Source organism: Anopheles arabiensis, chromosome 2 (genome assembly GCF_016920715.1).
Source record: "Anopheles arabiensis isolate DONGOLA chromosome 2, AaraD3, whole genome shotgun sequence".
Classification (NCBI taxonomy): Eukaryota; Metazoa; Arthropoda; class Insecta; order Diptera; family Culicidae; genus Anopheles; species Anopheles arabiensis.
Genome location: NC_053517.1, coordinates 40,898,010 through 40,920,052, shown reverse-complemented (window position 1 = coordinate 40,920,052; position 22,043 = coordinate 40,898,010). Strand labels below are relative to the sequence as shown.

General features: G+C 46.6%; 1 protein-coding gene across 2 annotated transcripts in view; it reads left to right on the top strand.

Moving 5' to 3' along the window:
- The first annotated feature begins 4,017 nt into the window (after positions 1–4,017).
- The window catches only part of LOC120895597 (putative uncharacterized protein DDB_G0282129), a 44,470-nt gene continuing 26,444 nt past the window's right edge, over positions 4,018–22,043 (top strand). The window contains exons 1-3 of one of the 2 annotated variants that reach the window (XM_040299100.1): positions 4,018–4,289; positions 11,406–12,293; positions 21,616–21,709. In XM_040299100.1, the coding sequence (XP_040155034.1) occupies positions 12,011–12,293; positions 21,616–21,709 (377 nt within the window). In that variant the 5' untranslated portion in view covers positions 4,018–4,289; positions 11,406–12,010. Of the gene's footprint in view, positions 4,290–4,927; positions 5,187–11,405; positions 12,294–21,615; positions 21,710–22,043 lie in introns of those variants that run through there. The other variant, XM_040299101.1, reaches the window with a different exon arrangement.

Here is a 22,043-nt window from a genome sequence, read left to right as displayed (position 1 = left end):
GGTGTCGCACACCCGTTGCAACGTGCGACGCGGGACCGACGTATTGGTGTGGTGATCGGATTCGATCGGAACCAAATAGCCCGCTCAGAACTAGAATGATGTGCGTAAGCAAGTTGTAGTTTGGTAGAATTGGTTCTTAGTTCTGTTTTCTATTCTGTTGAACTTCCTTTTGAAGAGGGAATTGAGAGATGGAAGGTTTGTGTAAATAATATGCTGAACTTTGAATAATACTTTCATGTTTTTTAAAATAATTTTTCATGTTTAATTTTTCATCTAATATTCATATTATTATATTTTAATTTAAGTAATGTCCATCATCTGTAACAATATTAAATTTTAATCTGTTATCAACCTTTTCCATACCATTACGAAGCATTCCACTACCTAGCTATCTTGCCATATGTTCAATGCCCATTTCCATCCCGCTGTTGCTACTTTCCATTCGAAACATATGCTTGCGTTGGGTTCGAATTTTCGTTACAATATTAGAACACGAAGATGAATGTTTTCGCAAGAATAAACCACCCATCATGCACCGTTTCCATCGGCCGGGTGCAAAGCTGCACTCGGCCAGTCCGTGCTGCACTGGCAATGCACCGTAAAATCGTACCATATTGTTTATTTGTTCTGGACAGAATGTAGGACCAGACGCGAGGTTACCAATTTTCTCGCGCTTTTCCCCGACCGGCGCAAAAACCAGACGCGCGCCTGTCCAATATTCAACCCGCCGGATGACGAGCGCGCGCGAGTCCGAATGGGCCGTGAAGAGCGGGCCGGAAGAACCGGAAAGAGGAGCGGGAAGAGGGAATGGAAATAAACAGAAATGGCAACATTTACTGAGATGCACGCGGGGCTGTTCGGCATTTCGGTCGAGTGAGATGAGTGAGTGACCGAAACTTGTAGAATGCTACCGTATGGAATGGAAAGTGAAAAGAGTTCCTACCGCCAGCGATTTCCATTTATCTTTCTTCCTCCTGGTCGTTCCCGCGCCTGAACCAATCGGAAGGGAGCGGCACACTGGGTGCGGAAAAAGGGTCGGTGAGGATTTGTTTAGCAAGCAACAAGTTAGTACGCACGTTCTCGCACGCCTCTCTCGGGTTCGGGCTGGGGCCGAGAAAGCGTGGCCCGCACATTGAGGGAGAGCGCGCGCGCTTCGAACGCGGTGGCGCACGCAACAAATGGTGAGCAAAAGTGAGAGTGAAGCACCCCTAAAACGGCACTCAGCTTGGGCCGAACTGCTTCGTGTTGCATCTTTCTTTTGCATTTTTTTGTTTTTCCTTTTGGAAGAAATGGAATCGGGGGTGTCAAACCGTGAAGCAATCGGTCCTAGGAATGTTGGGTGATTGGAGATGTCTAGTCTAATGAATAGGACTAATAGCTTTTGACATTGGGCAAAGTGCAATAATGTTTCATGCGTAATCATTCAATCATTTCAGCATATTGTGAGCTCTTCATTGAAGACAGCATTTTTCTAATTTATTTAATAAAAATTCCAGCAATTTAATGGTTTTATGTACTCAGTATTCGTATGTGTAATTCGCAGATATAGACGTTTTCCCCTGCGGATAAACTAAACTTTATAACATTATCAATAGAAAATTGATAATTAAAAACTTAAACATTTCTTCAATTGTTGTATGACTCAGCTTTTGTTTGTTCAAAATATACCAGTTTTGAAGTTTTTGATGTATTTACAGTCGTTTGCACTAATTTTTGCCTCTAACCCACCTATTTTTGTTTTTCATGCATAAATGTTTGAGCAGATGTCATAATTTTGGCTTATACTTTATACTTTATCAATTTTCGACAGTATCTATAAATCTTTGTCTCTAATGTTGACTATAAGTCAATCGATTTATTTACAAAATTAAACGTAATACAGACGGTCCCCGAAATACACGGTACCTCTTATACGCGGATTCGGAGATACGCGGATTTCTAAATTTGACAGTTTTTTTTTAGCAAATTGTACTGATTTGACACATCGATTGTAAAATGTCAAATTATTTACCGTTTTGATCGAATGTTAAGAACTATTTCAAAAGGTTTAAAACTATTATATTCAGTCAGAATCATATCAAATGATAAATTAAGCGGCTAAAACCATCCCCTACTTGCAAAATTACACAAAGAATTGTAATATATTGGCTGGGAATTAGGAGATTCGACTTACGCGGAAATTCGAGATACGCGGTATTTTGAAGTCGTTTTCGGTCCCCATTAACCGTGTATCTCGGGGACCGCCCGGGGTATCTGAAACTGTGTGTCGCATAACTATTCAATTTCTGTTAAGCATTACAAACAATGTTGCTCCACAATCATCTTTGGTCAGTATTCGGAGTTGGAATTTCCGGACGGTGGATGATGGTAGCATACAAATCAAATTATTCAGTTTTTGTAGTGATTTTGTGATGTAAAATTACAACTGTCATAAATCTGCCCATATAACAAAATTATCATGATTCCTAAAATAATCAAAATTGCAGTCGGTTGGAAACCTTACAACAGTTTCCAACAGCTGTCTTACAGGCAAAAATAGTTGCGTTAGAGTCAAACATGTATGCGCACTGTCAAAATGTAATGTCTTTAGTGGTTATCACACTCGGCTAAAAATGTTATATTCGATTGGAGTTCGTCCTTCAAATGCGGGCTTTGACATAAAAATTCCAGTCGTATGTGTAAAAACACATTTTGTGCCAAGAAAATGGTTCATGATTATTTAAAGTTTGTTTAATGATATTTTATTGTTTTTCGTAATCAATAACCTCATAAATGATTTCTATTACGATGTTTAGATCGTTTTTCATACATCATATCAAAATATTTTATTTGACAGATAAAAACCAGCTTGGAGCAAAAACCGAATCGTCCAGGTCCAATTTCGATTGTCAGAACGGCGTGTATCTGTCAAGCGCCATTTGACATATAAACTCATTCGGGAAAGGCGGTTTAAGCCGTGTTTTTAGCCGCTTTAAAGGTACAAATTGATGCGCACTGTCAAACATGTATGTCTCAAGTCAAAGTTTCTGCTCCAAATATATTTACATACAAAACAAATTTACATTGAAACATATGCTTTACATTTTAGCACATATTTTTAAAGCTGAATAAATGCAAAAAAGTTAAAGGTTAGCTAATGAATTTTTTAATTGTTCTGCTCATGCACACCATTATAAAAAAGATAAAAATCGTCAAAAATTAGGGGAGGTCTTAGTCTTGTATAACTGATTTCAAACAGCAACATACATAACAAACAAACAAAAATCAAGCAACAAAATAGTTTGTAAACGAATTATGATTGGTGCAATGTTCAGATTCGATACAACTCGGATATATAGTATTTAATAGACACATGATGATCAAATATAATTTTCATCAACTATTTTTAAAAGCAATAACCTTACTTAGTACCAGCAAATTGAGTTTATAGCTTTTTTAACATTTAAAAAGAAGCTAATCCCTTGAAACATAGTTGAACAGGAGAACTAGAAATGAAAAGGTCAAATCAACACGAAGGACTTGTTGAAGTCTTGTTGAGGTAGCAAATATCTAGTTGAAAATTGAATCATTTTTATACAACATTATCAATAGGAAAAAAAATCACTAATTAGATGAAGAATACCCGAGGAATACATTTTTTCCTTCTTGTTTTCCTCACAAAACTATCGCTGCCAACTGTTTTATATCGTTTGACATTCCTGCGCTCCACCAGGAATTTCGCGTACCCCTATCCGAAGCGCACGCTCGCACGGTGAGTTACGCGTCCCCTAACGCACCACCACGTCCCCGGCCGCGATGCTGTTGCGATGCGATGCGCCGGGAGCGAGGGGACCAGGGAGCAATTCGGAGAAGTTCAATGTGTTCTAGGTGTTTAATGATAACGGCTCCGCCAGTGATAAGCATCGCCAGCAGTGCGACCGAGACCGATGCTCTCCCCCAGCACCGCAGGCCGGCAAAGGACGGCGAATTGGAGCGGGCGCCCAGTTAGCGGTGGCAGCGGCAGCTCCGACTTTTCCAGTGCCGACTTGGACCGAAGGCGAGTGTCATTCTCTTTCGGAGCTGCGTCTCTCCCATTCCCAAACCCGTCCACACCACTACACACCACCGCTCTTGTTGCCCAGCGGGTTGGCGGTTCGGTGGTTCTGGCGTTCCTTACGCCGCAGCGAAAAGGGCAATCTCTCGCGGCAGGCTTCATCCTACTGCGGGCGCGCTACGTAGTTACGGACGGTGTGTGCTGGCACAGTGTTAGAAGGACAACGTCACGGTGTGGACGTCAGTGCGTTTGCCTGGTGGGTTCTTGGTGTGATAGACGTGTACTAACCCAAAACAACGCTGCGCTGCAATCGTTGGGGCGTTCCGTGTTGCGATGTGCTGATGGACCCGATTATTTGTTTATTATTCAACCAAAGGCGAGCGTTTAGAACTTCTCGCGTAAGAATAGTGATTCTCGCGCGATAGAAAGTTGTCCCCATTATAAGCAACAGATAGTGTGCGTGTGTGTGTATGAGTGTGTGTGCGTGTTTGTGCGTATGGTTGGGAGAGTGAGTGAGATGTTCTAGATAGGAAGCTGATAAGAACGCTCCAAACTTCTAACTGCGTCTCTACGCAGCGTCCCGCATGCGAATTTTCCCCTTCATCGTCGAGCGTTCTACTCTCTCTCTCTCTCTTCTATTTTACACCCGTATGGCTAACAATTTTCCAGCCCCATTCTTGGCTCACCGGTTCCATATGGTTCGGTAGCGTCAGATGCCAATCAAGAACATATGGAAACGGTTGCGCCCGCCCATAGCAGCCTTCTGCGCGCTGCTGGTGCTTCCCTCTGCAGTAGGGCTGCTCTTATCACACTGCTTCCCTTTGCCTCTTCCCCTTCTCCTCTTACACAGACATTCTGACCGCCTGAGCCGTCCCCGCTTCTTATCTGTCAATCTCATCCATCCACCTCACCGCTTGTCTAAGGTGTTTGTCCTAAGTCACGTGTTTTTGTAGCTTTTTTATTCGTGCCTTCCATTTGCCCATTCTCACCTACTGTGAGCGGTGCTTTACGACGAACGCGGCTCGAAATATGTTTGCTTCGATCTTTTCGCCCCAGCTCGAGTGGTTTGTTGTCGGCGTCGTGCTAGTGTCCTTTCGGTTTGCGTAGAACAAACGCTTCCGGATGCTACAATATGTGCGCGGGGCGGTAACCGGTAAGCTACAATATGGTTTGTTTTAACCGCGTACGCCAATCGTGTCGGGGCGTGTTTCGTGGAAAATTTTTGGCGTTGGTAGGATGTTTTTCTATTTTTTTTTTGTAGTTTTGTTTTGCGTGCATTACAAAGAACATATGCTTGGTGAAATGAACGGTTACAATTTCAAATGTATTGTGTCAAAAATGTGAATTATTGTGACGCTTCATGGCAAAGTGATAAAAATCCGTTACCAGATGGTTCGCATTACTGCAGGCATTAATGCGAAAATTTGTTTGCTAACTTTGAAATTTGTTTTAGCCATTATTTTCAAAAGTGTATTAAGCATATGTTTTCAAATCAATAATATTTAATCAGTTCAGACCGGTGTTGTATAAAAAAGAAGCGATGGAAAGGGTGGTTCTAATTGAAACGAAACATATGGTTGAGCCCAATAACGCTTTTTTGTATTATGAACCATGCGAATGTGCTTGAAATGAATTAATATAACATTAAAAAGGTGTTTTACTAACAAAAAATACTGTTTTAAGTCGTTTCACTTGTAACAGCTGGTGTTAATGGCTGCTGAATGTTCTTCTTATTGCAGTCATCGGTACCATACGGATGAAATGCCATTTACTTTTTCCTTCGTAAGGTTAACATTCAAAGAAGCTCTTTACATTAGACCGCAATTGTTAGTGGTACTGTGAGAATGATATAACTTTCCATTAATTTCTGTGGAAGTTTTTTTCTTCATGCCGCTACTCCAAATTAAACACCAAGGACAGTTTTGTTCAATTTTGATTGATGCGTTGTATAATGTCGTTTTTACTCATTCTAAGCGTTTTGTGTCCGTTTTGGTGCGAGAGATAATTTTATCTCCGACTGATAATTTTACCCGCTCCAGCTTACTTGCGCAGTCATTCTAAACTTATCTGCGAAAGCATTGGGAAAAGCTGGCTGCTTCCGGCTATTGTTGGTGGTAGCCGTTTGGTTGGTACTGAATCGGCAATATGGTGTGGTAATTTCTTCTTGCTTTTGTGATGTAAAATATAGATTTTTTTGTATTTTTATTTTTATTTTCTTTCTTGTAACTAATTATACTCAAAGGGTCATACTTTGAGTGTCATAAACGAAATTGTTTTTTTTGCCCACTTGATACAAATATTTTACACCCCAGCTCCCACCGGTGAGCGAATGAAACCGTATCTATAGAACGGATTACGTGAGCCAAGGGACACAAGTGGCGATAGTATGTACGTGTATGTATGTGAACAAAAATTCCACCTAGTACTAAATGTGGCCTTCCCATACATAGGCACTAGTACGTACGGTCAGCCGCTGCTAGCGCACTCCCCCCGATAAGAGAACACAATGAGAAGAACGCGATGGGGTGGGCTTTTCTTATCGTTCTGACGAAAGGCCCAAGAGGCTAAATAGAAAGACAAAGAAGGAGAGTGCAAGAGCGCACACGCGGGAGAGAGAGAGGAAGTCTTGTTTTTCAAGGTAAACCTCCATGGTAAGGGCTAAAGGAAAGAGGGAATAGAAGGGAATCCCGAGGCCACAGGGTGACAGATTGGAAGCGGTGGCAAGAAGATAAAGCAACGGTGGGGCCGTTCTAGCGCTTACATTTTGATACGTCGCTTCTAAACCCGCCGCCTGAAGGATAAGATCGATTCCAGGTTCGGGTAGGGTGATAGCGGGCCCTGCCGAAACCAGTCGCAAATTGACAGCTTCACGGTATCGTGGATGGTAGTTGTTCCGATGCGGTTGGTGCGATAGTCAAATTCTTGGTCACTGTGGTCAGTTTGATCTGGTCGAAAGGATAGATGAAGATGATGTGCCTGTGCATGACCAAATGTTTAGTTCTGATGGGGATAAGAGATCCGATACGGTTGATCCTACGTTCGAATTCTTGGTCACTGTGGTCAGCTTGCTCTGGTGGTAAGACCAGCTAGAAGATGATGTACCTTTGCATGACCAAATGTGTACGGTTGCTTAGGCCTCCCACGTGCACTCCCTGTGTGGGTCTTTGTCTTGAAAGCATGGGTAAGTGATTCCGCTCGCTCGCAAGGAGCCATAAAACGATCGCCATACCTTTAGGGCAGATGTTCTCCCTCGCCTAATCGGAAACCTTCGCTAATGTTAAAACGCTGCCCTTGGAGAAATAGCTTCGACCTCACTACGGACCCCGGTTTTTTTCGTGGTCCAGAATTCCTAGTTTTGCGAAACCGTTGGGCAACGTTGGGGGTGTTACCCTTCTTTCAACTTTACTCGCGCCATCTCTCGCTCCCCTTTTCTCTCTCACTCTCTTTTTTGTTTCTTCTCCTCAACGGTTTGCTTTCTATTACCTATCGCAAGCCGTACTTACCATTCTTGTTCGCGAAGAAGATCTACTCGGGCTCGGTCCGGTGCTTTCGGTGGCCTTGTTTTCCAGCCATCTCGTACCGTTGGTTCCTATTGGCGAGGGGCTCCGTTTCATTCCGCGCTGGCTGACTGGCTTCGATCTGGACGCCAGTGGCCGGACGCCCATCGCCACTTACAGTTACACGCATTTTTTGGAGAATCAACAAAGGGGGGGGGGGAGGGGGTACGAACAGCGGGCCCTCACAGTTTCGGTGGTTTATGGTTCAATTAAATTAACGTAAGCTTAACATTTTAAGGTTACAGTCCAATTATTTTTAAAGAGGAAGATTTAACGTTTTAAGCTAATGAGCGTAGGGGGGAAGAGGGTAAGATGAAGATGGTACGATAATGCTAAGCAGACCTTCTTCTGCTGACGGTATATCTACACAGACAGATTAAATTGTTTATACTTTGAATTATTGTAACATAGAATAATTGTAGCTATGATTTACCTATTGACAAACAATCACAAAATAAAAATAAAACATAATTCATCGAGTCATTGTATGGTTTCCTATTGATTTCAAACATGCTAAGCAGAAGTGATTTTAACAAGAATTTCTTATTTACTTTCCCATTGCTACCATTTGCCGTTAAGCAATGATTTATGAATATACTAAAGGAAAAGTGGAGCTAGCTTCGAGCTTCGAGCAAAGGGCTCAGCGTGGGATGAAGATCCGCTACCTGATGCCAGAATTAGGGGGAAAGAGGGAAAAAATTCAGGCAAAAAGCAACTCCCCGCCACAGCTGGAAACAAAACGTTTCGTTTAAACATCTCACCCCAAAAAAAAACCCTTTTCGGAAGACCTACGCACCCCAAAATGCCGGATCTATCGATAGGTGTACACCCGTACAGTCGTACGAAAGTGCCACGGAATGTCTGGTTTGCCTAGCTGCCTTCACAACTGCCCCATTTCTTTGCCCTTGCATCCACACCTTCCCATCCCTTCAAAGGCCTTTGCTGTTGTTCCTGCGGTACATCTTACCAATCCCAATTGGCTCATTTGTTCTGTTTCCTCCTCTTCCCACACATCGCGATCGTTTCTGATTTGTTTGCGCTTTCTTTCCACTTTCCCATCGCTGCTTACTTTGTTCGGCTGGACAGCCGTCGAGCTCTCCTTCTCTTGATCTCTCTCTCTCTCTCTCTCATTATTTATGTATCTCTCTCACACACTCATACATATCTCTATTGCACGCCATATTGTGACTCGAGAGGGATCTCTTAACTCGATCGCCCATCTTAGCCTCACCGCTGCTCCACCCTTCGTCCCCCCCCCCGTTCCACACGTTGTTCGACGGCCCACGAGCTTCGAGCACATGTTGTCGTTACGATGGGTTTCTATTCTTCTACCTTTTGCTTTGAACTTTCTTCTCGGGAGATTTGTGCGATCCGTCAGACGAGGAAACCGTTTTTTTAACTGCTCCCCCCCTTGTGTGTGTGTGTGTGATTTTATTCGTTCGCTTCCTCCCGCTCGCGTACTAGGCAAGGCGGCGGCAGTAGTGTACGCCATCTTCTCATACCCGATGCTGATGGAAGGCACGTCCCAGAGCCAGAGCCCCGACGTTCTATGCTGTGGCTGTGGCGTTCTCGTTTCTCTTGGATACTTTATTTTCCCGACCCCGCTGCCTGCTCCGCGTCTCTGGCACCATGTTCCGTGACATGACTCGGTGACCTAATTTCGCTGTCGAGCGGAAGAATCTTGCCGGTTTTAACGATCGCTGGTATGGCCGCTGCTGGTGGCAGAAGAGACGGCTCCAAGCGGATGCGATATTCTTCCAATTTAAATCCCTTACGGGAAGGCTCTTTCATGCAAGCGATAAATGAATGGAATATGAAGTTGGGAAAATATGTTTGAAATACATAAATAATAAATGATTAAAGTATGTAAGATGCTTAAACAACAGATGTGTAGCTAGTTTAGAATTCTTTATTATTTCATTCACAGCGAATGAATTTAAATTAATTTGTAACTTAAAGCATTATGACAATTTTTTTAGCAAAAATGGCTCTATATTTCTATCGAAATTCGATATTACTATCGCAAGTTTGACGCTTTGCCTTAAGTGAAAAGAAAAAAAAAGTTAAAAGATTAATTCTACAACAAATGTACTTTCAACCTGATCTGCCAAAATGAACCCATTGCCAGCACCGTTCAAAATGCCAAAGTTTGACCAGGCAGCACACAACCAAACAGAAGGGTAAAAATAAAACCGGAACACGGAATGCTGTACAGCCACGGTGTACAGGGTCTGGAGAAATGACAAGAACACTTACGGAGCTTTTATTCGGTACTCGGGCGGGCACACTGGCCGTAAGAAGCGACCAGCTCGCAGTCCCCAGTCCCAGCATGCCCAGCACAGCTCACAGGGGCCCACACCGTTCCACCCAGCCAAGGCAGGGGGCAGGTTGGGCAATGGCGTCCGAGACCTAGAAAAGAAAGCGTCCCGGATTCAGCGGGTTCGTTCTGCTTTGCCATCGGAGTAGCGGTAGACTGGAAATATTTGCGGCCCAGCAAGAAAGAGAGCAAGAAAGAGAGGCAGAGAGAGAGAGAGCGAGAGGATGAGAACGGGTAAGGTGGGTAAGATAGCTGCAATGGAGAAATGGTTAAGCTGTGCGTGAAACGGGTCCGGCCCGGCCCGGCCAGCGCTGCACTTAACGGGAGGCTACACGAAGCTACGGTTCTTCTGCGGGCGCGTCCAAGCCCTTCTGCCCAGCGACGCGCGCGGTAGGTTCTTTTTGCCGTCTTTCTTTTGAAACTTTCTTCGATCGAGCGGCCACGAACGATGACGAAGCTTTGGCGAAACGAGAACGTGCTGTAAGAAATTTTTATTACCCTAAGAAAGAGAGAGAGAGAGAGCTACTGAGAGAGGGATTTCGATGCGTGTGGTATGTGTGTTGTAGCCGTAATGTAGCAGAGGGAAGGGATGAGCTGCTCACCCTCGCTAGTCTCTGCACTTGCGTAAACTGATGTTGATAAAGCTAGCAGAATCGACGCCGAAGAGAGCGAACCAGAGCGAACTGCTCGCTGTTGGGGAGAAGAATTTCCTACCTCCCAAAAACCCGCTCACCCAGCTCACCCCCCCTCCCCCCCTTTGCAAACCCCCTTTCAACGGCCTGAGGGAGAAAGGCAAAACGGAGAAAGAGAGCGCGTACGCTTTCGAGCGTTTCGGAAGAACGGCGTTGGCTCAAACTGCAAAAGAAAGCTCCGTAAGTGGCACTCTCCGAGCGAAAGAAAGCTCGCACGGCCGGAGCGTGCGCAAATACGAGTGCGTGCGCGCTGCGGGCGAGACTGGGACGGCCGAAGCCGAGTCGGTCTCGGTAGCACTCGCGGGGCTTTCGCGCGACCCACCGTCTGGGGGAGATGAGCGTGCGAAAGAGAGCACCACGCAAGAGGGAACGGTTGGCGCGTGGTGATGGTGGTGGTGGGTAGCTCGGGCTCAGAGTATCCTAACCGACCGGAGAAATAGAAGGCTCCGCCAGCTTGGCCAGCAGAATCACCGATCAGATCAGATCGTACCGGTGGCGCGAACGATCCAGCGGCGCACACAAGACACCAAGGTCTGTCCCCGCAAAAGAAAAAGTCTTCGCAAGTCTCGGACTCTGGCTCCTCAATCCCATCCCGGGCGTGTTTCGTTGTTGTGCGGTTTTGATTACATTCCGGACGCTTGAAGGTTTTTTTTCTTCGGGAAACTACTTAGTGTGTGAAAGGCTCTTATTTAGTTGGTGCATGTGTTTGTCTTATTAATTATCGTGCGAGTGGTTGCCCGAATGGCTTACTCATCCTGGAAGGATATTGGTACTTCTTGCTAACTGTTTTCCAATTCTGTCCTCAGGAAACGTTAACCTTGTGATCAAGCGTGCAGTGTCTGATAGCAGAAACAATTGCAAATATCGATCCAGCAGCAAAGTGAATTTAGTAAACGCTATTCGTGTCTGTGAAACAGTACAAAGATGTGTCGAGTTGTGTGTAGTGTCCGAGCTCCAGCAGCAATGTTACCCCTTGGACTGTCATCCCCTAGTGCACAATAGACTAGGGCGGCCCTAGGTCTTAGCAAGCTGCAATCTAAGCTTGATTGAGGTGATCTGTGAGGAGCGTGAAGTGAAGAGAAACAACAACAAGGTTAAGCTGGTGGATCCTAATTCCACAAGGACGTTATCGGGAGTTCAAAGTATACAAGTGTTGGGCAGTGACTCCAAGTGACAGTTCTTTCCGTGAAGAAGTTGTGTTCGTAGTGTCGTTGTTAAAACAGTTTAATCCGTCAAAAAAAGTAGTGTTCCTACGTGTTTGTGTGCATTTCATTGTGTGTGACAGTGTGCGGGTAATAAAGAAATAAAAAAAAGGAAATAGAAGCTAAACAGCGCGCTTTGACCTCAATTCGGTGTTTGGCGTGACGCGGACTGACGCGGGTTTTTTGCACTGGTGGTGGGCATTCGGAAGATGTCGCAACAGTTAAACAGCCACGGTACTACTATGCTCGGTAGTATTGCGAACAGTATCGGAACGAACAATAGTATCGCCTGCAGCATGGGCAACAACATCCCGAACAATCTGACCACCATCCCGAACAGCATGATCGCCACCATGTCCAGCCCGGCCGGTAACGCCTCGAACGGTCCGACGAGCAACGGTGCCAACAGCAATGGGGCCAACGGTAGCAGCAACGGCCCGTCCTCGACACCGGCCACCCCAACCAACAACTGTCAGTCGATCCGTTACTGCTGTAAGTAGACGCAAAGTAGACCACGGGGAAGAATGCTCTCCGGGGGGCCAGAGCTACCGCACTCTTTTCGGGATCAATGCATTGGGTTTACGGGAGGGATGCTTTGGAGATATTCTAATGAATCAGATTTCACAGAGCTGTACATATCAGTACGTCAGTGGATTGAGACTCTAGCAGTTCCTAATCACACTTTGTTCAACTTCCAGTTATGAGGATTACACTTTCAGAAGGGCGTGTAACTCCACTAGTCGTGGAGTTGCATCAGAATGTAAAGATCCACCTTACAAATATTTGTCTTTTCTTGGTGTTACATTTCGTTCCATCTCCTTTATTTCGCTGATGTGAACGTTTCACTATCAGCCTGTCTGTCTCTCCTCCGCAAAAAAGGGCATCAATCAACCGAGTTGAACTAGAATTGCAATTTTCAGCTGAGACGGGCAATTTTCGAACGTCAACAACAACCGTTGGCCCCCCGATTGACCGAGTCGCTCGCTTCTGATTCTGATAAGCCTGGTCGGCGAATGGGCTGGGATTGATTAGAATCCTTTCTTCTCTGCTCTCCCTTGATGGGTTCCCCATCACCCTATCGGTAGGTTCATTCGCACCGTTTTGCTACACGCACACCTGTAGCGATTGAAAGGAAAATAATAAACTTGCTCTCGTTTTGCTGTGACTCCCTGGTCGGGTCCGCTTAGTCTTCACCATAATCATCCACGATCGATCGTTGCCCTGTGGTGGCTTCCCTATCAGGTTGATCTGGTGGCATCAGGCTGCATTGAGGTACGGAACAGGTGGCCAGCAGCGGGGGAACAGAGCGCCACCCCACTCGCACGTTGAAGAGAGATTAGTAATTTCAGCTTCAACCTCGGCAAGGGACCGAGACGTACCAATCAGCGTGGTGGTGGTACGGTTAGTAGTGTGGTAGCTGGTTGCCGTGCTAGTGATCGTACAGCTAGCTCTTCCTCTATACCTCCCCTCCCTAGTACATGACACTGACGGCCTTAGCACAAGGGTTGAAGAGAAATTTTCATTCCGCTTTCTAGCTTTCTTTCCGCCGCGTTCCGTTTCGTTCTCCTTTTCATCCGACCGCGCACACGGTGGCTTTCCTTCTCAGCTTTCTGTCATCTTCTTTCATCCCACCTGCCCTCCCCCCTCCCTTCCCCAAAGAGAGGGAATTCATACACACAGACAGAGACAACGGAAAGCATTTTTATTTTTCGCTTCTCCGCCTTTTGTCGCCTTTCTTTCAATTCCGCACGGCGTGGTGACGATGTGTGACGAAACTCGAGCCGTTTTAGACACACAAAACCTCACAGTGCAAAAAAGAAAAAAAAAAGAAAAAAGGTCTAGCCTATACTACTAGCAAACGCGGGTGACAGTTGATTCATGCTGCTGGCGACCTCACACTGTCGCGACCCGCTGGCTTGGCGAAAGCGAACTGCCTGCATGCGATGAAGAATTGGTTTGCTGCCGTTTTATTTTTGTCTTTTTACAATTTGACGTATTGTGTTGTACTATCATAGCGAAGGAATCTCACTTGAAGGGTGGACTAATTGGGGGGTTCACTTAAGCGGGTTTGAAATTTGCAAATAGAAAGCACACGAAGGGAATTCTTCAAGCTCGTTTAGGTGAAGCTTTTGCTCCTTTTAGTGTGATGTGTGTAAAGCTGTGACATAGTATTTATTGCAACATCAAACATTCTGCCCACCAGTTACACATCATCACACACACACACACACACACGGGTGCTTACAGCAAGCACACGTTTCGCTGATCACGTGCACAGTAAAATCGGCACCATGTGGAGGGGGGCGGTTTGATGTCCCTTTCCACTTTCTGTGCCCCCTTAAGAATACATAACCTCAGCCGCGAGCGGTGAGGGAACGCCGAAAGTAAGCGCTTTTGTTGTGGAATGGAGCTTTGTGTGTGTGTGTGTGTGTGTTTCGGACATGGGCAGGGCGAGTGGATCCGGGTCAATCAATTCGGACACTCACACACACACACACACACACGCGCGCGTGCATGCTTTAGTCACACCCTGGTCGCTTCTTCGGCACAAAGTGGGGTGGACCAGGGAGCTGTCGTGTATTGCGTCGTGGCCTCGCGGCGATCACAATGGCCACAATGGCGCGCCAACAGGTGCGCGGTAGAAGATCACACCGCTTGGTCCTGGACCTGTTTTGGCTGGGTGGGGGATAGGGTGGATTTTTTCGGTGATTTATCATGGAAAAGCGAATTCGGTGTAATTCAGCGTACGTGAATGTGCATGTAATTGTACCCCGCGCTTGTCGGTACCGTTCGATAATCGCCGTGCCAGGCGAGTGAGGGAAAGGATGTACAAGGATGTGGCACACGAAAACAGGACTGGGGCTGTGTATTATGTACGCTTTCCAAAGCTCATCAGGGATTGCAGGGAGAAGGGAGCAAAGGGCTCATGAAACATCACTCCCCTATTGTGGCAGCCATTGTGTTCAGCGGTGAAACCGCATAAAGAGAAGCTTGCACACAAATCGATTGCCTGTTTTTTTATTGTAGTCTGCAACTACTCCTTTACTGCTTCAATCACGAAAAGATTGAAAGATGCGAGTGGTTTGTTTATATGCTCTGAGCCACCCAACTGCTGTGCGAGAATGACAGAAAGACCTTTTAATTTTTATGCAGCCTCTGTAAGTTCGTTCCATCGTCAACAGAGACAGCTGAAGGATAGGTATTGGTTTGGTTATTTTTACCTCGTTAAATGTCATTCGAAGTGTGCTCTCCTTTTTTTAAATATAAAAAACCTCACCGTCCTACGTGCGTGTTCGATTGATCTATATAGCTCTACCCTTTTCGCTTCAAGAGCTCTTCCCATCACCGCTGCCGGTGATCATCATCATCATTTATCAGCCGCGGACGCTGTAATAACGCACCACCCGATTTCGCCACGCGAAGAATTCTTTGTCACGCACGGTGCGAAGCAACGAGACAGCGCACGACAGCAGTGAAAGTGAGTTGATCGATGGGTTGGGGACGAACCGTCGGTGCGTATGCATTTTTCTCTCCCTGTCTCTCTCTCTCTACCATCTCCCCGTCTGTCTGTGCGGGCACTTACGCACACGCAAATCGGGCTGCCGTACCGTTGCGTGCGTTGCATTCTCAATAAGAAAGTCGGTGCTTTGGAGGCGGGAGGGGGGGTGGCGGTGGAAGATGTGGAGGAACTTAATAAAAATGAAATAATACAAAAAAACACAAACACACACCCATTTTTCCCCCCTGACCAGAAGAAGAATACGGTGGATTCACAACATCGATGCAAGGTTCAACCTGTCGTATCCCGAGGCCACAAGTGTCTCTCTCTCGCTCTCTGTCCTTCTCTTTCTTCGAGGTTCATCTGGGTTGCAAAAAAAAGTGGGCAACCAGCCACCAGATGAATGGAGCCCTGGTGTTGGTTGCCTTCGCTGCTCCTCAGCGTGCGCCTGGGCTTGGGTTTGCATTACACGGCGGTTGTTTGCCCTGCATGCATGCGAAGGAGGAGAGCTGGAATGTGCTGCCGCTTAGACAAGCGCAGCGTTGCGCTGGGGGTATGAATTCACGATTATCATCGCCATCATCATCGCCATCATCATCAGCATCGGCAGGCTCGAAGTCTCTCGCTTGCAGCACGGTGAAAGTCTTTCACGCGCGGTGGCGCGCTATGAATTGTTTTGTGCCGTGTCTGTGCCCTTCGTATGGTGTAGGGCTGCACCATTCTTGGGCGGTATTGGGATCATGGAACCGGAGAGGTGATCATGGAACAGGTCGAGAGCGTGCTGACGAGTACCTGCTGCGTACCGGATCTACACGCATCGCGATGACTCTTCGCCGTGGTGCGTTTCTGTTTTTGTTGCTTTGCTCCAATAGCGCCATGCAGCAACATCCGCCAAACCGGGGTGAAGCGAAATGTTGCAATCTCCGGTTTTGGGGCAGCCCGTTTCGTACCGTTCAAAAGGAAGGGACAAGAATCTAGGTCAATCTTGACGCAGTAGGGGGGGCCTGCGGGACGCCACGAGCTGATCTAAAGATCACTTTCCACTGCGTCGCGAGCGACTGACTCATTCGGCTCCGTGGAGCACTTTTGTCTCCGTTGATTGCTTGGATTGGGGTTTTCCCCCGGAATCAAGCAAAAATAAAAAAAAAATAAAAACATCCAGCACCATTCCGGTGCGGTGGAAAATGGCTCCGTGCAGGTTGCGTATGTGCTTGCGATCCCCTCTGGTCCGGACGGTGGGCAACTTCTCGCGAAAGATCAATCAACACGATACGGCTGAAGAAGTGAGAGTTTTGTAGGAATGAAACAGCACGCATAACACCGTGACCAAAACTACAAAAGTCATCAGCAGTTGGTAGTGATGCATGCACGCATGCACGTACACACACACACACATGAAGGAGAGGTAGGGCGCAGTGGAGTTTGAGCTGGTAAAGACGAGTTTGAAGATCGCGTTTTAGAGAATGTTTGCGTTTAGTAAGGTATAAGGTGGAAACATATTGCGAGTTTAAATAGCTGCAATTGTAGTTTGCATTATGTATGTATCCGTTTAGGTAAACCTAGGAGGGTCTGCCACAACTACTACCACAAACACAAACACTTTATCTCCCAAAAAAAAGCTATCCAAAACCAGCGCACACACAGTTGTAGTCTGTGTGCGCTGCGCTGCAGAGTATAACCCTGCTGTCGATGTTATTGTTGTTTTGGGGTTAAGCTTCGTTTCGTAACTTCCCAGCAGATCCTCCGCGAGTCCTCCCTGCCTTCCCTGGCAGAGTGCTACTACAAACCACCCAGCTGCCTTGCCCCGGGTCTCGGTAGGTGGTGGTAGGTTTTGCTTTCTTCGTTTTCTATTTTCTAGCGAACGGCTTTGTTATTTTTGGAGATTTTTGTCTTTTTTTTGGCTGGTTGGGTTGGTGCACCCCACCAATCTGCTGCGCGGCCAATTTGTTCGGAGTGGGAGCGTACTACGACCGAACCTAAATGGCCGTCCCTTAGCCAACTGTGTGGCGCAGCGTTAGCAGCCGCGTGTCAATAAACTCGAATTCGATTCACCTTGTGTCTGATGTATGTGTGTGTGTGAGTGTGTGTTAAAGGATTGTGTAGGGGCGAGGTAGTGACTGCATGCACACACTGCAGTAGTCGCGCGTCATAGTAGCGCCCGTAGTAGCAGTAGAGTAGTTTGTACAGGGGCGAGAGCTACATTCTTCACTGTTCGTGCTTGTGCGCGCCATGCTCGAGCACCATGAGCTCATCGCCATCGGTAGTTCTTCTTGCTGCGATTCGGGCGATTCGAGAGCGAAAGCTTTCCCCACGGGCGCTTGATGTTTCGGGGGGCGCACGAATCTGGCCACCGCTTCTGCTGCGCCTGGCGACCTGCTGGCGGGATCTAGGTCAGCGGTAAGCGGTAAGCGGAGAAGGGCACGGAATTTTTATTATTATCTTTACCATGCAGGCGATTGTTGCTGGGAAGCTGGGATGATGCTGCCTGAGCAGAACAATCTTTCCTATTTGGATTGTGTGTGTGTGTGTGTGTTTTTTTTTTTTTTTTTTTTTATATACACATTGTGAGGATTATATTGAATTGAAATTGAATTGGTGAGTGTTTTAAGAAAAGGACAGGTGATTTGGTATTGTTATTAATTTTTTAACACACTTACACACACACACTTACACACACACACACACACACACACACACACACACACACACACACACACACACACACACACAAACATTGGAAGGAGGAAATCTTTTGAATTATTTATACCGCCATGGAAGCAGCGCAAGCAAAAGACAGTAGCGTCCGGTAAGGCGACGAACCCGCTTAACGATTCCTGTTTGAATCGAAAAATGCACAACACAACAGAGGAAGAAGAAGAAGAAGAAGAAGCAAAAACACCCTAGCGGAAATGATTTTTATGCTTACTTTCACTGTCCGAACGCTGGCGCGCGGAGATCTGGAGGACAGTGAGAACCGCCGCCGACCGGGTCGCAGAAGCATTAACGACGAAACAAAGCAAAACATGGTCCATATCTGCTTCACGGAAAGCAAAGGAAAGAAAGAAAAAAACGAACCTGTTAAATGGAAAAGAAAACGCACAATGGAGCAGCACAAGAAAGCCACACACACACACACTTAGCACACAATTCATTTTCGAGAAAGGGTTTTAGAAAAGAAAGCATTCTTTTCATTTTGGCAGCAACAGCAGGCAGCAGCAGCGGCGACAACTTTCCTCAGAGTCCATTTTCTCTAGCGTCGAGGTTCCCGCCGTTTCACGGGGAAGTTTGCCGTGCTAGCTAGCTGCGCAGAGCCGAAATCTATTCCATCCCACGGTGACACACTTCCGCCAACGGGGTACGGTGGCCGTCTCCGTCCTTCCGAGCCGTTGCATGCCGGTACCTGCCGTACCGTTCGTTTCGTTTGGTTGGAAAATGCTGTCGACGATTGTGACCGTTCGTGACTGTGTGGCAGGCTTTTCTACCACCGACGTTGTCGTCGTCGTGCCAGCATACTTTTTTCTCCCGAGATCGGAAACAAAATAACACACAAATGGGGGTTGTTTGGTGGGTTAGGAAAGAAGGAAAGTAGGAAAAATGAATGCACGAAACGAGTTCTGTTTTTTTCTTCCCTTACACGCTTTTCACGTGCTGCCTCGAATGGTGGATACAGTCCGGGTGAGGTAGGGTCGTGTTGGGAGCAAATTTTGAACTCGTCAGACTCCAACTCGGTACTCGGCAAGTGGGTGAAGGACGTTAACAAGCTAGAAGGGTGGTTTTGGCTGGTGTGTTTCGTTTTTTTCCTTGTTTTGTTCGGGAAAGCCAAGACCACCGAATGTGTTGCTGGAATGAGAATAAGCACAATAGCATTAAGCGTTTGTCTTTTGACCTAGTTAGAAGGGTTAAAACAGAAAAATACTCAAATCGAAGCTAGTTGGAAACTCATTTTTCAAATAAGAAAACGACATAATTTTGTTCATGCAAACAAATTCGTTGGAAAACTTAAATAAATACTAAAATAAATGGAAACCACAATATGTTAACGTACCTTACATTCCATGTAATTGTTGAAAACATAAAATCTCACTTTTAACCTCACTTAGTTGCGTGCCGCCATTCTAGTAGCGATTGAGTTTGTTACGCTGGGAGGGAATGTAAATTTTATTACCAGCTCGGATCCGGGTTCTTTGCTATGCAGGTCGACAGGTCGAACGTATTCCCCTTTTTCGCCGTCCGATGTCGCGAGCTCGCCGCACATTTTGTGCTGGTGAAAATTCTCCTCTTTGCCAGTCCCGCTTGCGCTAAAACACAGAGCAAAACGGTGTGCATCCCAGGCAGTGATAATGGCCATGCTGGCGTGTAAGCAAAACACGAGGAAGACGAAGAAGTAGATCATGATGATGATGATGATGATGACGCTCATACGAAAACCCGCGAACGGTGAAAGTCTTCTCGGTTGAAAGAGAAAATTCTTCGCCCATCATGCCATACCATGCCCCATCATCGTCGTACACACATATACACACACACACACACACGGTTGACTCACAAATACGCTCACCGACGCCGCTCGACAAAGATCTGGTACGATCTTTGCACAGCTTAGCGCGAGCGCAACCGGTTGCGAAGGAATGGGTGGATGAGGTGGCACGGTGGGAAGAGGAAGAAAGCAAGACGGCAGGGCTCCATCTTCTATGTACGTGTGTGTGTGTGTGTGTGTGACTGGTGGAGGAGATGCCAACGACTTTGCGACTTTGCGCACCACCACAAAGGGTTTGGTTTGGGAGGGGAAGCGACAGCACCGGGGGAGGGTGAAGAAAATTAAGAAACACTTTCTATTTTTCCTAGTGGTTTTTTTTCTAATTCGATGGTGCGATCTCTGTGGGAGCTGCTCTTGAGGCTTTCAGACTTAGCTAGACATATGCGTCTTCTTTTTCGTCCTTCTGTTAGTAGATACACTGAAGCAGAATGTATGCAAACGGCTCGCTGCATGGTGGCGTGCGAGTGGTCAGCTAGTGCTAGAGATAATGGAGAAACCTGTACTGAGACACTGTTTTGACCTCTGCCGATGCGCATCGAGCTCGAACCAATATTCTCACCCCATGGTGATGGGCAGCTTGGTATGATAAGTGATTCAGCACGAAGGTTTGGAATGATTCGTTGCTTTGAGGGCAGCACAGGAGGGAGAAACGAGTGTGACTCGGGCTCGAAAAATGACAGCTTAGTGAAAGAGAAAGCCACCCAATCGTCATCACAGCAGCACCAACACCACCAGCACCAGCAGCGGCAGCATCATCACACACATGTGTCATTATTCATCAATCCACCGATCTTTTGCCAATCTGGCTTTGGGGAAGGAATGCTGCGAGAAACAATGTACTTCTCCTGCAACAAAAAACAATTTCGGGACCCACTGCAGCTCACTACGTACCATCAAAGGGCTTACGCGTGCAACGAAACAACAGGTGCAGGTGGTTTGGCAAGATGCGCGCCTGCACACTCGCGCACTGATGCACCACAGAGCTCACAGAGCCCACTGAAGATAACCTAAATTTGGGACCACACCTTTCCCCCTTTTCGTACGGCAAAGCATCACTCTTTTGTTCTGCTTTTCGTACCATTGCGATAAGCGATAAGCGAGCTGCGAACGTTTCCCAGGTTCGTGGGGGTTCGTCGCTTGCATGTTTGGTAGCTGCGTTGAAATCTTTCCCGTAGCAGCTTGCATTCTCTTTGCTTCTGCGGCCCGTTGCGGCGGACGGAGGGAAGAAACTTTCTCTGCCGGGGTTTGCGTTCCAAGCTCGGGATGTTCTCGTTACGTCTTTTACGAGCCCACTTCCACCCGCCGGCACACTCCCTACTACCCCCCCTCCCGACGACAACGGTCGTGGATTGGCGATGTCACACCCATCGCCGTTTATTTGCAGCCAGGTACACCTCCGTTCGGGTGAAAGTTTTTCTGGTGCACCCCTTTCTTCCCCCGTTTTCGCCGAGCTCGTTCTGCGGGTCCTCAAAGTTGTTCTACCGGACGGGAACATTGGCTGTCGGGTGGACAGGTTTTTGTTGTTGTTGTTGTTGCTGCAGTATCTTCCATGCGCCCCGTCTGGCCACTTTTCGCCATTCCATATGTACCTGGTGGAAGCTTGGAAGTGAATATCCCATTTTGGGCGACATTGCACATGCTCCATATTCTGGAAAGTATGTCAAGCAATATTCTTTATCCGCGTGTCTGCAGGATCGCAAGGGTGAAATGTGTCCGAAAAAAACTAAAAGCAACCTTTTTTTAATACCATTTCTTGCCCACTTTCATCTACTTTACAGGGGAAGCTGATAAGGTCAAGACACTGATCCGGCTGCGCGCTGAGCTGTCGCCTCTGTTTACCGGAAAGCGCAACGCATCGAAGTATGCCTGGGCGTAAGTATCTTCATTTTTCGTCGTTTAGAATAAGCCAATAGTAGGTCATCTTCGCGCCGATTGAGTAGTGTGTTAGTATTTTAATGGTTACTGTCGGTAATTAGGGCGATATGCTTTGTACCGTTTTGCATCGAGCTGATCCGTTAATCGCTCGTCTCCTTGAAAAAATGCTATAAAAACCGACGAGCGCTAAAGCTGTCCAAAACTGCCGGTTACTGGTTACTTTATTGCCCGAAGGGTATTAATTATTCTGTTTCTTCCGCTCGAAGAGAAGTAGATCACCAGCAAACAGTACCGCCAGCATCAGCGCGAACCGCTGGCGGAAGCGAATCGG